Genomic DNA, 16,172 nt, shown 5'->3' on the forward strand with positions numbered 1-16,172 from the left:
CGGCTTTTGTTGGTCACAACAAACACAAAAAAGCTGCATCATAGCAGACATCTCATCATCAGAGATCTAAACAATGAAAGTACCAGGTGAACTCTAGCAAGACGAGTCCTTCCACAAGCTGCAGGATTTTCTTTTGATGAATCTGTATGGTAAAAAAGGTGGCAGACCTGGTTTTCTATGTACAGTTGAAAGTGTTTGAAGGGAAAAAAAGTGCAAAGGCCAACATCAATACATGCACCTTTATAACAAACCCTAATCCGTTTTTAAAGCTGGTTTACAATGATGCAATATTCTGTATCTTCTTCTAAATGACCATGAGCTTATAGTTTGTGTCACAAACCTTAACTTAGATTGTTTTGAATGCAGTAATTATATGGTGAAAGTTTAGCAGCACCTTCCAAAAGCGTTATGTCCTGTGTATGTGTTTTGCTGAGATAGAGGGATGACCAATATAGATATTTATCCAAACACCAAAGTGAGAATAATTTTGACAGTAGCCTAAGTTGCATTTCTCATTAATTAGCAGAAGCAAAGCTCTTTTTATGACAGAGTGCAGAGTACATGGAGAAACAGCTTTGTTGCTCAGTTCAAATTTTAATATGTTTTTTTTTATTTATGAATATTTACTCTTTTTTACACACTTTTAAAAGTGTGACACTCCTTTTTACACACTATCTGTGTTATGTTGTGAAATAGATTTGAGTGAAAAAATATTTCAACTCTAAAGTCCAAAAAAGCCTCGTATACTAAGATCTTATCCATCTGGACATCATTTTATTGCTAGAAAAAACACAAATATATGTTTTTTAAACTGCTTGTGAATGCATGTTTCTTTAGTTCACTAATGTTCTCTAGCAAACCTCAGAGGCCTTTACAATGCAGATATATTTATACTGATATCAAATTACACACAGATGCACTCTATGTACTAATTTGTCAACAACTACTTACGCATGAGTATCAGAGTAATGCAGCTGAATGCAAATACCTTTTAATTTTTAAAACCGTCTCTCATTTTTCTTCCTCTTCATAATTATGTGCTAGTTTGTGTTTATTTATAAAATATCAATACAATACATTAAACTCTTAGTTGGTATGAATAGTTTTGCAATGTACTATGAATTTCTAATCCATCCATTGCAAAGATATCTTGTTTTAATGCTGTTCTTAAACCGCACTATGAAATACATCAGTTAAATTTATATTACTGTAATTACATCCCAGCTATCTCCACAAAGTACTAATCATAATTACTTTCCGCAGAGAGGATTTTATGAGTGACCAGAAGACATGCAGGAATTACAGATATATCTTCTACCTTTGGCTTTGGTTGAAATTAAACTCCATCCATTAAACTCCAAATCAATTTAGGATTAATAATTGAATAACTCCAGTAATCCATGAACAAAGATGAGAGTTTTTTTTAATTATCTCAATTTAAAAGTATATTTGCAGTATACTTTTAATCAGTAATAATTCCTGATGCATACATTTTTAGGTGAAGTTATATATCATGAATGTATTATGCTGGTTCTCTTTTTTGCATTAATTATCAGCATTAATAATTTTACCAATAGTAAAAAACAGTAGTAACAATGCTCTTAAAAAAAACCCTGACAAAGATCTACACTTTGTCCTGAATATTCGACAGTATTCTAAATAAATGTTCACACAGCGTTTGCAATAAGAGGGAGCTTGTGACATATTTGTAAAAATGACGGGATATTTCCAGCATCTCCCTGAATAGGTTGTTGGTTTGAGGTCATCAGTCTCTCAACCTCACGAGGAAAACTGTCAGAGGGAAGATGACAACGTGTCACGCAGAAAGAGAGTGGGACGAGAGGAGCTTATGGATGGAATTGCCAGATTGTGAAAGTTTTTTTTTAGTTTTTTTTTTTTTTTTTTCAATGATTGAATTCCCAATACCGACTGCAAGGCATTCCTCAAGTTTCTGTGCTGACCAGATGCTTTACTGGCCCATGAAACAAAGATGGGAACATGCAGTAATGAACAGGAAGTCTCTGTGAACTGTGTGCCATCTGTGGAGAACTCGGTTCTGTGGAGCATATATTAATGAGCGAGGCCGAGGATGGATGTGACAGAAAGAAAACCTACGATGATGTTATCAAGACATATCTGCAGTTCCATAACAGATTCTCGTCATAAGATGATAAAAATAATGGTTGCAGAAGAATGAATACTTGGTATACTCATGGAATCAGAAAAAATTTGAAAGCACCAATCCTGATTCTAACATACACTAATTTCTCAGCAGTTTGAAATTTTTGCTTTGAGTATTTTATGAGACGTTGCAAAGAGGGTGCTGCAACAGTAAGCACCAAATGTTGCAATCACTTCTACACCGAAGTACACAAAAAATATATATTTATATAAAAGTGTACTCTCTATATAAATATAAATAAATGTGCCTCAAATGTGCAAAACCACACAACATAGATTATACATCTCACTTACTGAACGAAGACAAATAAGTTACACTCCCTAAAACTCAACATATCTATAAAATACATAGAAATCTGAGAATATAAAGGGGTTGTGCTTTTTTTACTACGACATTTAAAAGCCTTTACTCTTTAAGACATTTGATATAGACAACAAAAGGTTTGAGAAGGCATCTCGTCTTGATACTGAGCCAAATAAAGATTTTTCTGCTGCAAAGACACGTTCTGAACAAAAAAACAGAAGAAATATCTCTACTGTAATGTATACTGTAAAACATAATATTAAACATGTAATGGTTGGCTAGTGATTGTAAACAACTATTAAAATATCAAGGTGGATGTAAACATTTTCTGTATGAGGTCATTTGCTTTGTAATTTATGATTCTCTCTGCATCTCTGCTGCTGGATAAATAACTTGTAAATCTTGTAGTCCATCCATCCATTTTCTAACACCCTTGTCCCTAGTGGGGTCGGGAGATGCTGGTTCCTATCTCCAGCTAGCGTTCGGGGAGAGAGGCGGGGTCACCCTGGACAGGTTGCCAGTCTGTTGCATCTTGTAGTCCATAAACCAAATATTTCACAGTAGTTTCTGATCTACAAGCTTCTAACAGAAACACATTTTTGAGAAAACAATCCCTGCCACAGAGCCAGTTATGTCTCCAGCATCAGTTACTATGGTGACAGACCTATGTAAATTATCAACCAGCTTTCTGATAATGAAAATCCCAAACTATACATGAAGTTACCTCAGTAAGCCACTAATCTTGTAGGATGTAGGAATTTAGCAAAGTGACATTAGCCAGTGGCAAAATTTTTTTTGCATGGTTAGCATACTACATAGCATAGAGTACTTCACGATGACAATTTTCTCACTGAAGTTTTTAGATTATAAAGGACACTTGTATTAAATATAGTTTCATTACATCTTTTTAATAATTTACTAGCTACTTTTAGCTGAGATGGATATTGGCAGCTAAATATATTATATATAAATATAGCGGGAGTGGGTGGCTCAAACACAGGATTCAATGTTTTATTCCTGGTGTTCCGTGTGTGGATGTGTGTGTGTGTGTTTTATTTGAAACACTGCTTAAGCCAGGATAAGGATTTTCTTCAAAATATTCAGCGTATTTCAGACGCAAGCAGAGATTAATGAGGACTTAATGAAGAAGCGAGTGTCACATCAAGGCCTTACTGCAGGCTGACCATCTGCTCTCCAGTGACACAAACAGAAAGGACTCGTGGCGATGCTCTCCGCTGAGGCAACGCCCCCACACATCTCTCCAGAGCACGGCTCTCTGGCCTCCTGCATATGATCTCTGATTCTGTTTGTTGGCATTTCTTCTTAACTACCCCCACCATCGCCATCAGGTGAAATACAGCAAATGTTAAATAACTGAGTAAGCACCAGCTGGGACTTCTGCTGCAGTTTTATAGTAAAAAAATAAAAAATAAAAATAGGAAATGTATTTCCCGCACAGCTTGGACCATTTTCCCGACTATTATTTTTAAATAATGCTTTAACTACAAAGATAGACAGGATTTGTGTTATTTTATTATCCTTTGGAGAGAAAACAGATTTGAGGACAGATATGTTATTATTCCTCCAAAGATTAACTTAATATCTAGATAAAATTCAGACTACACTTTGAAAGCTTATAATTTAGAGGATACAACATTTCCTACACATATAAAATCAGCTATGGTCAACAACAAGTTTACCATAGCTTTGTGAGCCCTTCTACAACCATAAAATATTACAGTGCTTATTACTTCTTATCCCACTGGCTACAGATACTGATGCAAAGATCCCTATATTCAAGAGACATGCATATGGAATATTTGCTTCCTTTGTACGAGAGGATCTATTGTATGCTTCAGCTGCTTGAAGAGACTGTCTTAGCTGAAGCTGTATGCTTCAGCTGCTTGAAGAGACTGTCTTGTTGCAGCCAGAGTAGTGGCAGGAATTGGTGTTCCTAGAAGTTGAAGTGCCAAAAACATTACAGTAAATTCGGTGGCTGAGTGTTGCTACCCCAGTGCGAACATGAAGAGACTGTAAACCTGGCATGAGGCCAATGGGGCAACTACTGTTTCTTATTCTGTGATGACTAAACCAACTTGGTTGGACATATACCATGGAAAAGCCAAAACTACTGTTATGTATTCCCAAATATGCTCCCATCTTATTGAACCACCACAATATAATCACAGGAGTTGTATGCATATTAAAATCAGTTGTGAAACTATTACTACAAACAAGATGATGCTACATGGCGAACTCTCAAAAGTCCTGCAGGTTCATCCACGATCTATGTGATGTTGTGGTGGTGTTAAATTAAAGCATTAGAATGTTTTAACCCATTCTTTGTCTTTTTTTTATTCTTCAATGGACACGGGAGTATTTTCCAAATCCTAAATTTAAACTAGTCTTGAAGCAAAAAGTCACTGATGTCCCAACATAGCTGGAAAGATCCATAACAATCATATTCTGGGTTGTGGTCATTTTATAAGCTACTAAAGCTGTCTAATTTCCAGGAAATGGCTCGTAGTTAACACCATTAAAAGCTGATATGGAAATAAATTTAGAGGGTAAGAAGGTTTAGAAATCGGGTTACTATAATGCAATGTCAACATGCATTACATGCAGATGTTAAATAGATACTTCTGATGGGGGCTTCCAGAAGAAAATGTCTGAATTGCTAAGCTTGACTGTAGGAGTTAATAAGCTCAAAACATCATGAAGGATAGTGCCGAATATTCTAAATCTAACCACTGTAGGCGTGTGTCCAGGCATCACTATAGCGTTGCATAAATGTGTTCAAGAGTGGTAATTACTGAAAACAATAAACAACATATCAGCAAGATTTGGCTATACCACCACATCTTGGTGGTATAGCCAAGATGTGGCTAAAATATTCAAGCTATTGACGAGAAATGTAAGACTACCATAGATTTAAAAGAAAGTTGTTGCAACTGGCCGATAGTGGCTCTGTAAGATGGGCTAGAAATACACTCAAGAAAACAATAAATAAATAAGTAAGAATGTAATTGTTTTTTTGTATTTAATGCAGCTATTTAGATGCAGCTCTGGAGCTTAATGGATTCACGGTTGTGCTGAGTTTATGCTGCTCAGTAATGAGTAAGAATCCAAACCACACACACTCACCCCTTTCAGCTGCTGAACTCCAGTGATGTGCTGAAAGGCTCTGTCAATCTCCTGCTGGATCCGCCTGGCCCAGTGCATTATCCTGTGGATAAACATCAGACGCTGACTTTCACACTGCAAAAAAACTGATTAACTGGATACATGTGTGTTGGTGGCTCTCAGGAATGACAAGAGATGGATCAGAAGAAGCAGTTACACATGATGACTGATGTACAGACACATTTTTTAAATGTGCTTCATTTACCCAAATCTAAACTATGCAAATGCATTCAGGGAAGTAGATTTTAATGCTTTAGCCCATTTCAGAGTCTCAAATTAGGTATATTGACTAAAAATATGCAGCTGCAATAAATAAATGTGTTGCTTTGTCATTGTGTCTGATGTTTTCTTTTATCTAAAGCATCTCTGATGTTGAGAACCTTTTTAGATGTGGCTTGTGTTAAAGTGCTTTATAAATAAAGCTGCTGCTGATGAAACAATTAACAAGCAATTAATATTTATGAGAGCAAAATTAATTATTGATTTATAAGCCATATTACAAGTCAGAAAACAGCAGAAACTTAAAGGAATTTTTACACCGTTATTCTGTAAAACCCCACTAAATAGGGGTAGAGTGAATTACCAGTGAGTAGTAGGATTTTTGTTAAAAACGTAAAGACAGAGATTTCAGTTTGGCAAATCAGAGAGGATTTCTGACATACACAGCAACTCAAAACTTAACATGCCCTACAGATTCACCTTAATATGAAACAGATATAAACTTCATAACACTGTCTTTACTCCTTTACGAATTTGCATGCAGAACATGATCTAAAACAGAAATTCATTGGTGTAAAAAATTACAGTGAAGTATTTGGTAGGAAGTCATGGATTTGAGGAGTTTGCATGTATGTTTTCTCAGAGTAGTAAAGCAAGCATATTAGTTTCATTGACCACTCTAAATCAAACCTTGTGAATGTTTGCATGCAAAATATACTCTGAAATTGTTGAGGTTTGAGTAGTTTACTCATAAATTGGCTACTCATCAGCACACTATACAAACCCATGATGAAAAAAGCTCAACTGCCTCAGGTAACCAACCAGTGATTGGTTGCACTAGGGTCTTGTAAAGACTCATGAACATCTCACAAGCACAACATACACCGCAACACCCACCCAGTTATACCTCTATGGCGTCCAGATGGAAAATATTTCTCATTAAATGCCACATGGCACCCCACAAGTCTGAAAATACTGGCAGCACCATACATATAGTCTGCCAACCTATCAGAAAAAGTGAAGCCCAACCTGTGACTCACCCTGGCAATGTGACATCCATTCCTAGAGTGCTATTTCGGTAATCTATAGTTGTGGAAAGCCAATTTATTTTTCTATGGACAAAAGTAACACAAATGTTGAGCTTGCAACTGGGACGACTGTGGTTCGGTAGGCAGTGTAGACGTCTTGCCATTGAAATGCTGCTTGACTCTGTAGCATGTTTATGTGTCCCTAATGCTAAGTTGTCTACTGTATGAATGTGTATGTGCGGGCGTGGGCATGTGTTAGCAATTATGACTGGGTAAATGTGGCTCTAGTGTAAAGTGCTTTAATTAGTCAGTAGGACTACAAAAGCACTGTCTAAATTCAGTACATTTGCAACAACACTGAGCATCTTCAATAATTTATTGATTTATAAAGTGCTTTAAAATATCCAAATGAGACCAGTAAATATCATAGCACTGAAACGGTTCACAGAAAACAAAATGATAAAAGAAATTGAAATTTTCTAACAAAAATAAAAATAATAATAATTATAATAATAATAATACATTACAAGCCTCTCGGAACAAACACTTCTTTAACTTGGTATATAACAGGAAGCCAGTATAAAAATTGTAAAACAGGTCGCACATCTTATGATGTTTGTTAATAGACCGGCATTGTATTTTGGACAAGCTGTAAGCAATATAAGCACAACTGGTAGACCATATGAAAGAGAGTATAGCTAGAGCCAACATGGAATGACATAGAACAAAATGTATTTGTGTTAGAATGGTCTAGTCAAAGTATTAAACTAAATCCTACTAAATATCTGTGGAAAGATTGCAAACAAACCAAGAAAAAATGTCACTCTCTGGGAGCAAAGCTTTAAAAGACAAGAATCAAAATATTTGCAACTGCATTTGCAGGAAAAGGTAGCTAAGGTTTGGGCAAGGGTATGAAAGAAATTCCATTTCAAACTTTTCAAACATGGATCTGTAAACACGTAACACATAAAAGTCATAAAATACTTAGTAAATTCTCTCTCATTTAGTTTATACACACAGCTCATTTGTGCTGTCTTAATGTATAAGGCAGGAACACAAGCACTTCTTACAGTGGTCTGCCATTTCAATGCAACCCACACATTTTACACATCAAATCAGAACAATCCTGCCGTGTAAGAAATCACGTCTTTTATAATTAACATCAACTTGAGGTGTGAGCCAAGAACATTAAAAGACATTTTAAAAGACAGGCTCTGTCATTCTGTCCTCAACAAAACACAATTATGGAGAATGTTGGATCCTGCATCAGTACAGGTGAAGAACTCCTTCTAATTTTGGTCTCTTCCACGGTTTTGACCTTTATTTCCTAACTAAGAATTGAACATAGTTGAGCTTTTTACTTTATGATAGTTCGGTCAGGAAGCGCAGCTGCATGGCCAGAGAATCACGCTGGCTGCTTTAAGTGCCCAGAGAGTGGATTCATTATCAGTCAGACAGCTTGGAGCAGAGTTACAAGACAACATAACGGATTAATGCCTTGCTGGACTTGTTCCTACTGTCAGACGAGGCACAAATCTTCTCTCTGCTGCCTAACTCCATAGAAAGAGACGGCCTTTTGAATGTTACAAATCATTCCTCCTCTCATTTTCTATTCTAGCTGAACAGCAATACAAAGTTCAGATCTGATCATGAATAGACTTGCTCTATTACAGTGTACATTTTTTGTTACATTCTTTGTGAAAAAGGACAAAAATAGGAGAGCAACGTGAAACTCAAGCTAGGATTTTTTAACTCTATCTCGCTCAGTGCTCATTGTGAAAATGCAGCTGAATGTCTGTGCAGTGCACGATTTAAAAGTGAAATGATCTTCAGCTTGAGGCGATTGAGGCAGCAGGAGAAAAATAACAAGAAATGCTCTAAAAGATCTGCAGCAGAAACCATTCCCTTCACCTCGCAACACAATCTGAAGCAAAACTCTGAATATTTTCTGGATAACACTTAAAAAATACATCCCAGTTATAATGAGGTTTAGTTGTTAAGTGTTGATCAAAGAAAGTGCAGCCCACACTAGCTTATCAAATCAAAACATTCAATAAATAATAAATGAGTGACTGTTTTCTAATCCACATCCAGACATCTGTGAAACCTCTCTGATCAGCTTTTAAACATTTTATGATAATGCTGTTATTTTTAGTTGCGATGCTCATTAAAAGACATGCGAGCAGAACTGTAGGTCTACTCCATGTCACACTGCAAAGAGGTGTTCACATTATGGAGTGAGAGCTTGATTTAAAATGCATAAAAGCCCAGGGGCCAACAGTGGCTCCTGACAATATTTTGAACTACAAGAGTTACATAAAAATGAACAGTTCAATGATGGGTAATAAATAATAGATTTAAGAAAGAAGCCAGACTTTAAAGCTGCAATTGCCCCTGGGCTACACTTTTGATATGCCTCTCAGCATGCAAAATGTGAATTACAGAATACATGTGAGTCACATAGAGAACTCATATTAGCACAAGATCTCATACCAACGTTGTTTTGCAGTCATACAGTGTGAACATATACCCTGATCAGCCATTTTATTATGTATGCTATTATTTAATTTATTAACTGTGCAGGTTAGTACTGGGTTGGACCTCATTTTCCCTTCAGAACTGCATTAATTCTAGATGGCATAGACTGAAAGGTGTGAGAATAATTTGCCAGCTGCATATCCATGGTATAAATCTCCCACTCCACTGCATCTCAAAGGTACTCTAACAGACTGAGAGTAAAGTGAGCTTATTATGTTCAAGAAACCAGTTAAAGATGATTTGAGCTTTGTGAAACAGCCATAAGAAAATGGGTGCACTGCAGTCTTAAAGGGGTGGACAAAACTCAGGTAGGCTATGAAGTTTATATGCTACAGAGTTGGTACTACAGGGCCCGAAGTCTGCAAATAAAATATTTCCAATACAATTGCATCACCAGAAGAAGCTTGAAATGTTGATAGAGAGCCAGATTGCTTCATGTGTTCATGTTGTTAAACAACATTTTAACTGTACCCTCTGAATGTCATTGCTCAAACTGAGACTAATCAGATAAGTCAACATTTTTCCAATCTGTTCTCAGTCTTTTTCTTTAGCTTGTGTGCATTTTCCCCTCAGACTCCTGTGACGTCTGGTTTGGTCTCCTGCTGCTGTGGCCCATCTGTGTCAATGTGTTATACGTTTAAAGATAGTACTCTGCATACCTTAGTTAAAGAGGTACAAAGTAATGAGAAAAAATAATAAAAGAAAATAATAATAGAGTAAAAATTTACTCTATTACATTTACTTGAGTAACTATTTGGGAAATTTAAAAATACTGCTAAGAACAGTTTTACTGCAGAACACTTTTACTTCTTGGTAAGTGATATTAAATCTTACTAGGTTGCAGCTTTTTGGCTACTTCACTGGCTACATTTTAGCCAAACATGCACCAGGCATAGAAGACATGAAGTTAGTTGGTGTGAGGGCAGAGGATGCAGAGGACAGGGCTAAATGAAGACAGATGATTTGCTGTGGCGATCTCTGAAGGGAAAAGCCGAGCAAGAAGAAGACGATGCACCAGGCATGGAGACAAACCTATCCACTCTATGATAAAGTGATTTCTTGCTTAAACACAAGCTTATTTTAATGTTACATTGCAGCTGCTGAGTCTGCTATGACCTTTGGAGGGCGAGATAATACAGTACATCTTAAGCCTAGAAGTAGTTTGAACAGTTCACACATGCATATATTATCTACAGGATTATGTAATAACATCCTAGCTTATGCATACTTTTCACCAAACACTTTCTTTGTCATGAACCGTGCGGTGTAGGTGGTGAGGCAGACGCGGTACACCCAGGTATAAATGAGAAATGAAGGTTTAATGAAGAAACAAGTCCAACAATAGTCCAACAACCAGGCGGCACGGCTGAGCAGAATCCAGGGCTCAACGCCGGTAGCAACTGGAGGAAACGAATGGACAGCTGACGGAGACGACACATACGAACAAGCCAAATGAGACGAGGACCCGACAAAGACACAGACACACAGGTGACACTAAATACACAAGAGGTAATCAGGGAACGAGAAACACCTGGGAGTAATCGAGGGGAGACAGGACAACGAAGAGACTCAAGGACACCGAAAACTCAGAAATAAACACAGAAAAACACAGATCACGACATTTTTACTCTTATTGCATACATCTTATTTCTACTTAACAAAAAGAAAAAAAAAACATTTTGTAGTAATGCGACTTTCACATGAGTATAACGTTTTTGTTTCTTTGCCCATCTCTGCTTGGTTGTGGAGTTTGTTTTAAGCTACTGTTGTCTTATTAGCATGTCCAACCTGTTTGCGTGCTCTCCTCCGACTTCGGACATTAAAAAGGCATCTGTCCGCACAGATGTTGGTCCCTGAACATTTTCTCTGGTGAGGAGAATCAGAGAAAATCTTTATGGAGTTGGCTGAGGCAGAACATGTTACTGGACCTCATGTGTGGCTCTTTTGAGCAAAAGCACCATAGCTGGAGCTGATTTTTTTTTTTTCATGATGTATTTCATTGAAATGATTGAAGGCAGGTGCTACCTGTTAAAAATTTACAACAGGAATGTTTGTAATATTTGATTTTTCCTTCTGAAAACTTGCAAATTGCCACATCCACCACAAGCCAACGTGTTAATGAAATACAACATGAACTGTTGTTGCTTACTGTTAGTGACAGATCCTCTGGTACTTTTAGCTTTATTGGCTTTTATTTGGTCTTATTCAACAATAACATCAATAAATGAAAGTTACAGTTTTCAATTTTATTTTAATCTATATTTTCTTCCAATACCATAACTTTGAGAATGGAGGTAAACCCTATACTCAAGTAAAACTGAATCAGTAATACACATCTGTCATGTCTAGCTGTGTTGCTGACGTGTTTTGCAGTTGTGTCTGGTTTTGTTTTCTTTTGGAACTTCCTGTTTGATTTTGGCACTAATTTGCTGTCTTGTTCTTCACCTCCTGTAATTCCCACTTGTTATCAGGCTCTTCCATACCCTAATGATACCCACCAGTGTCTCATTGTCTTCCTTTGTTTGTCTATTTATATATTCCTTTATTTAACCAGGTAAACACCGTTGAGATCTAGATCTCATTTTCAAGAGGGACCTGAGCAAAAAATTTGCAATACATAGCAACCTGGTTACAAGATAAAATATTTATAGATATTAGATAGATAGAAACCAGTTATAGAAACCAGAATAAACAGATATTTATTCCTTAATCTGCCAACTCACACTTAGCAGTTCATCTTCATCTCAAATTCTTTGTTGTAATCCTAACGCTGTGCTCAAGTCATTGTGACCCAGCTTGTATTTTTGGACTTGTCTCTGCCTTTGTGAATTTATCCCACTGTGTTGAGTCTTGCATAAGAGACACAGAGTGCATAAGAGGCACTCTGTGCCTTATGACAACATCTTGCGGCCGATTAACTTCTACAAAAAATAATTACTTTATGTAAATGTTTTTATCTGTTAAAATGTCACCTATATTTTATTTATGCCAGTTTGTACACTGGCATTTTTCATCTGAACATGACTGTAAAACTCATTTGTAAATGTAACATAATTTTAGTTCATATTGTAAATGCATTTTAATAATCAGACAGAAGAAGCCCTACCTCCAGCTATGTCTGGCATTTGGGTTTCTAATATTTTGGGAAATTATTATTATTATAAGTTATTAGATGAGCATAATGCTTTTTCAAACCAACCCCTGCAGATGGTCTTTCTCTTTTCTGACTCTAGCAGAAACCTATTCCTTTATCCAGAATATCATAAGATCTCTCTCTGTGTTTTTCATCCTGTGCATTTTGCTTCACTGCACTGTTTCTCTGTATTTGATCGATATCAGACGATACTAAACCTCAGGTATCTGTATCAGTATCAAAAGTGAAAAAAGTGGACCGGTGCATCCTCACTCCAGGTTTGTCATATGTCATAGCAAATATGACTATCATTTTGTGAACTTATTCTTCCACTGATGCTCCTATCTTTCTTTAATAAATTATCTCTGACATGCAACCATTAATTCTTTTAGCCTGTTTGGATTCTTCTCTTCTACCTTTTTTGTGAAGTACCTTTTGTTTTGGATGGCCGACCTCAAGTACTTGAACTCATCCACTTTCAATAATTAAAATCCTTGAACTTCACACACTAATTCAAACATAAATATATTTTTCTTGCTTTTATTGACTTCCTTAATTCTTCTTTTCAGCGCATACTTCTATCTCTCCAGACTGTCTTTCAACAGCACCGTAATCTCACTACAGCTCACAGTCATTATCATTAATGAGGAATCCTTATCTCCACTCCAGAACACAAAAGATAGGAGTTTTGAATCTTGTTTGTATTGTTCATAGTGTTTGTTGCAATGACTTTTTTAGAAGTGGCCCACTCTAAAAAAAACAGTCACTTTTTGTTTCTAATGTGCTGCTTACCTCGGGCTTGAGGGACATAGGAACTAAATGTCACACTTCCACCAGATTAAGAAAATGTATTAAATCCTGGTATCCCGACTAATTAATTCTAATTAAAGCATCTGATTTCAACAAAAAGCTCCTGCCTTGCAATTATTGGAACAACCACTCAATACCTGAGTCACAACAACTCCTAATGAGGCTTAGCAGATTAGTACATTACTATGTATAGTTTTAACAATATTATAAAATACATTTTTTTAATTAATGCAAATGAGTATATTGTCTGTCATTTTCATTTTACAGTATAAAATATAATATTGAAAAATAGGTCACACATAAACAATTTCTAAATCTCATTATTACCACATTAATTCAAAAATATTCATATGCCTTTTTCACACTTTATGCTACACCTTCCAACCTAAAAGTATTTTATAGGGAATTTATATAATAGACCAACACAAAGTGCATAATTATGAAGAAGGAAGAGATGGCTTCCTTTTAACATTTTTTAGCAAACAAAAACATGAAGAAAGTGGTGTCCACTAATGCCCTCAAATAAACTATAGCCCCTCAGGAGTCACATAACTATTCAGTGTCCACCTAATCCCAGTATCAAACTGAATTCCTTACTGGTTTACCAGAGAACATTAATGAACAAACAGCATCATGAAGACCAAGAAGCACAGCAGCCGGTTTAATAGAAAGTTGTTCAGAAATATTATTGCACTCAGCAACTCTGGCTTCTGAAAGAGTGAGTGAAGAAGTCCACTGGTCTCTGACTAGCAGAATCTGGTCAGAGCTACTGGGAAGACAGATGCTCTACAAGGCAGTCTTGGGAGTAGTCAGCATATTGTAAATTGGGGCAGAGGTTCACCTTCCACAGCACAACCCTAAAAATAAAGTCACAGCTTGCTCCGTCTGTCTGTCTGTCTGTCTGTCTGTCTGTCTGTCTGTCTGTCTGTCTGTCTGTCTGTCTGTCTGTCTGTCTGTCTGTCTATCTATCTATCTATCTATCTATCTATCTATCTATCTATCTATCTATCTGCAAAGATATACTCAGTAGTGGATCTTCAGAGAAGCAGCTCTGTTTCATTTAGCTTACATGAGGACACCCTGGGTGCAGGGCAATGTAGCTGTTTTAGAGCACTCAGCAGAAAAACCATCACAAGCAAGTGGAGGAGGAAGAGAAAGCCGTGACTACACACTATTTCCAACACCCTAATTCATCATAAAACTCTCTCACACACACTGTCAGTCGCCAACAACCCCAGGATTTACAGCCCCCTGTTCTAATTGGTAAATACACTTTGGATCTCCAGTTGTGATTGGCCAGAAATCCTTCACCATGAACCCTGAAGATGAGTTGACCATCTGCTCATTTCCTCTCCCCAGAGCTGCCCGATTGTTGAGCCTGGAGGAGGGCCGACAGAGAACTGCGGTCCAAAGCGAGCCCCCAGCTGTACTCAACGGTGATGAGATAAAGGTTGGGAACGAAGAGCCGAGGTTGACTTTTGGCACACAAAAAAAAGGGAAGAAAACAGAGGAATGGTCTTCTGGGAGCAGTTTTCAGCAGGAAGAGGGGAGGAAAATTACATCGTTCTTGAGCATCGAAAAGCTTTTAGATCAAGCAATATAATGAAAAATTTGTTTTCCATATTTCTTTTTAAGTTTTACAGCTGTACAAAATCGAAGTTTTGTCTCGGAATCTAAATCGATCAAAACATCTCCCAGACTTAACTAAAATGGATTTATCAGGGATATTTTAAACTCTAGCAGAAGGTTAAATGCCAGAAGAGCTTCAGATCAGCCAATAATCAAAGCTATCTCTCATCAAATGGTAATAAGGAAAATAAATCATGGGAAAGATTAAACTAAACTAGATCAAACTTAATAAACCGACTTTATGAGGTTTGTCTGCATGCCTGGCATCTTGTTGCTCACACATTCCTGCCAATGGTGCTTAAAGATCTCTGCTGTATGCTGAGCCACAGTGTGGACAACACCTTTCAGAGCACTGCGTGTACATTAGTGGAAGTCACCAACAGCACACCATACAATTATGTAACAGCAGAAAACGAAAAGAGTGACAGAGTTACATCTCTTGAGTGGTGAAGCTCAAAGTTGTCTCATATCAGACGCTGCCTTTTTCAGTCAGGTTTACTTACGTGTATTGCTGTGGGAATGTAAGACCCTCTGCTCCAGGCCACGATGCGCTGAAAATCAGGAGGACTTGGACTGATACTAAGCAGACGATGCTGCGAGATTTTTTTCCTATCGCCATTTTCCATTAAAAAAAATACAATAAAATAAAATTCTCGCCAAATGGCTTTGGGTGCGCGGATGAAGCTCTCCTGACTGACTCCTGGGGGTGTCGGAAGGGAAGGAGGTGGGGGGCATACAGACAGCGAGCAGGTGTGAACGTCCGGATCAGTTTCCCGACGACTTCATATCGGTTTCTGCGGTCAGGTGAAGGCGGAGGAGGCGGGTATCATCCGTGGAGGCATCGTGGACGGCGGTGGGAGATGCACTGCTGCAGCTGCCAAGACACTGCAGAGTCTCTGCTTCTGCTCCCACTCACACACACGCTCTCCTTCTCTCTCTCTCTCTCTCTCACACACACACGCACACGCGCAAACACGCCAACCAACACACAGGCTGGCGCGTTCACGACAGCTCGCTCTCCTCTCTGTTTCTCCCTCACCCGTGCGCGCTCACGCTCACCAGGCAACAGAGCAGCAGCAGCATCTAGTTTGGCTTTATTTATCTCCGCAGAGCCACGTGGGATTTGTCATTGCTATATTTTTGGATC

General features: G+C 37.6%; 1 protein-coding gene across 2 annotated transcripts in view; it reads right to left on the reverse strand.

Annotated features, from left to right (window-relative positions):
* LOC102227354 (voltage-dependent calcium channel subunit alpha-2/delta-2-like) overlaps positions 1-15,974 on the reverse strand; it is a 38,962-nt gene extending 22,988 nt beyond the window's left edge. For both annotated transcript variants that reach the window (XM_005807299.2, XM_005807297.2), the window contains exons 1-2: positions 15,529-15,974; positions 5,630-5,711 (exon numbers count right to left, since the gene is read on the reverse strand). In XM_005807299.2, the coding sequence (XP_005807356.1) occupies positions 5,630-5,711; positions 15,529-15,644 (198 nt within the window). In that variant the 5' untranslated portion in view covers positions 15,645-15,974. The remainder of the gene's footprint in view (positions 1-5,629; positions 5,712-15,528) is intronic.
* Positions 15,975-16,172: the final 198 nt, after the last annotated feature.

Source organism: Xiphophorus maculatus, chromosome 20, assembly GCF_002775205.1.
Source record: "Xiphophorus maculatus strain JP 163 A chromosome 20, X_maculatus-5.0-male, whole genome shotgun sequence".
NCBI lineage: Eukaryota > Metazoa > Chordata > Actinopteri > Cyprinodontiformes > Poeciliidae > Xiphophorus > Xiphophorus maculatus.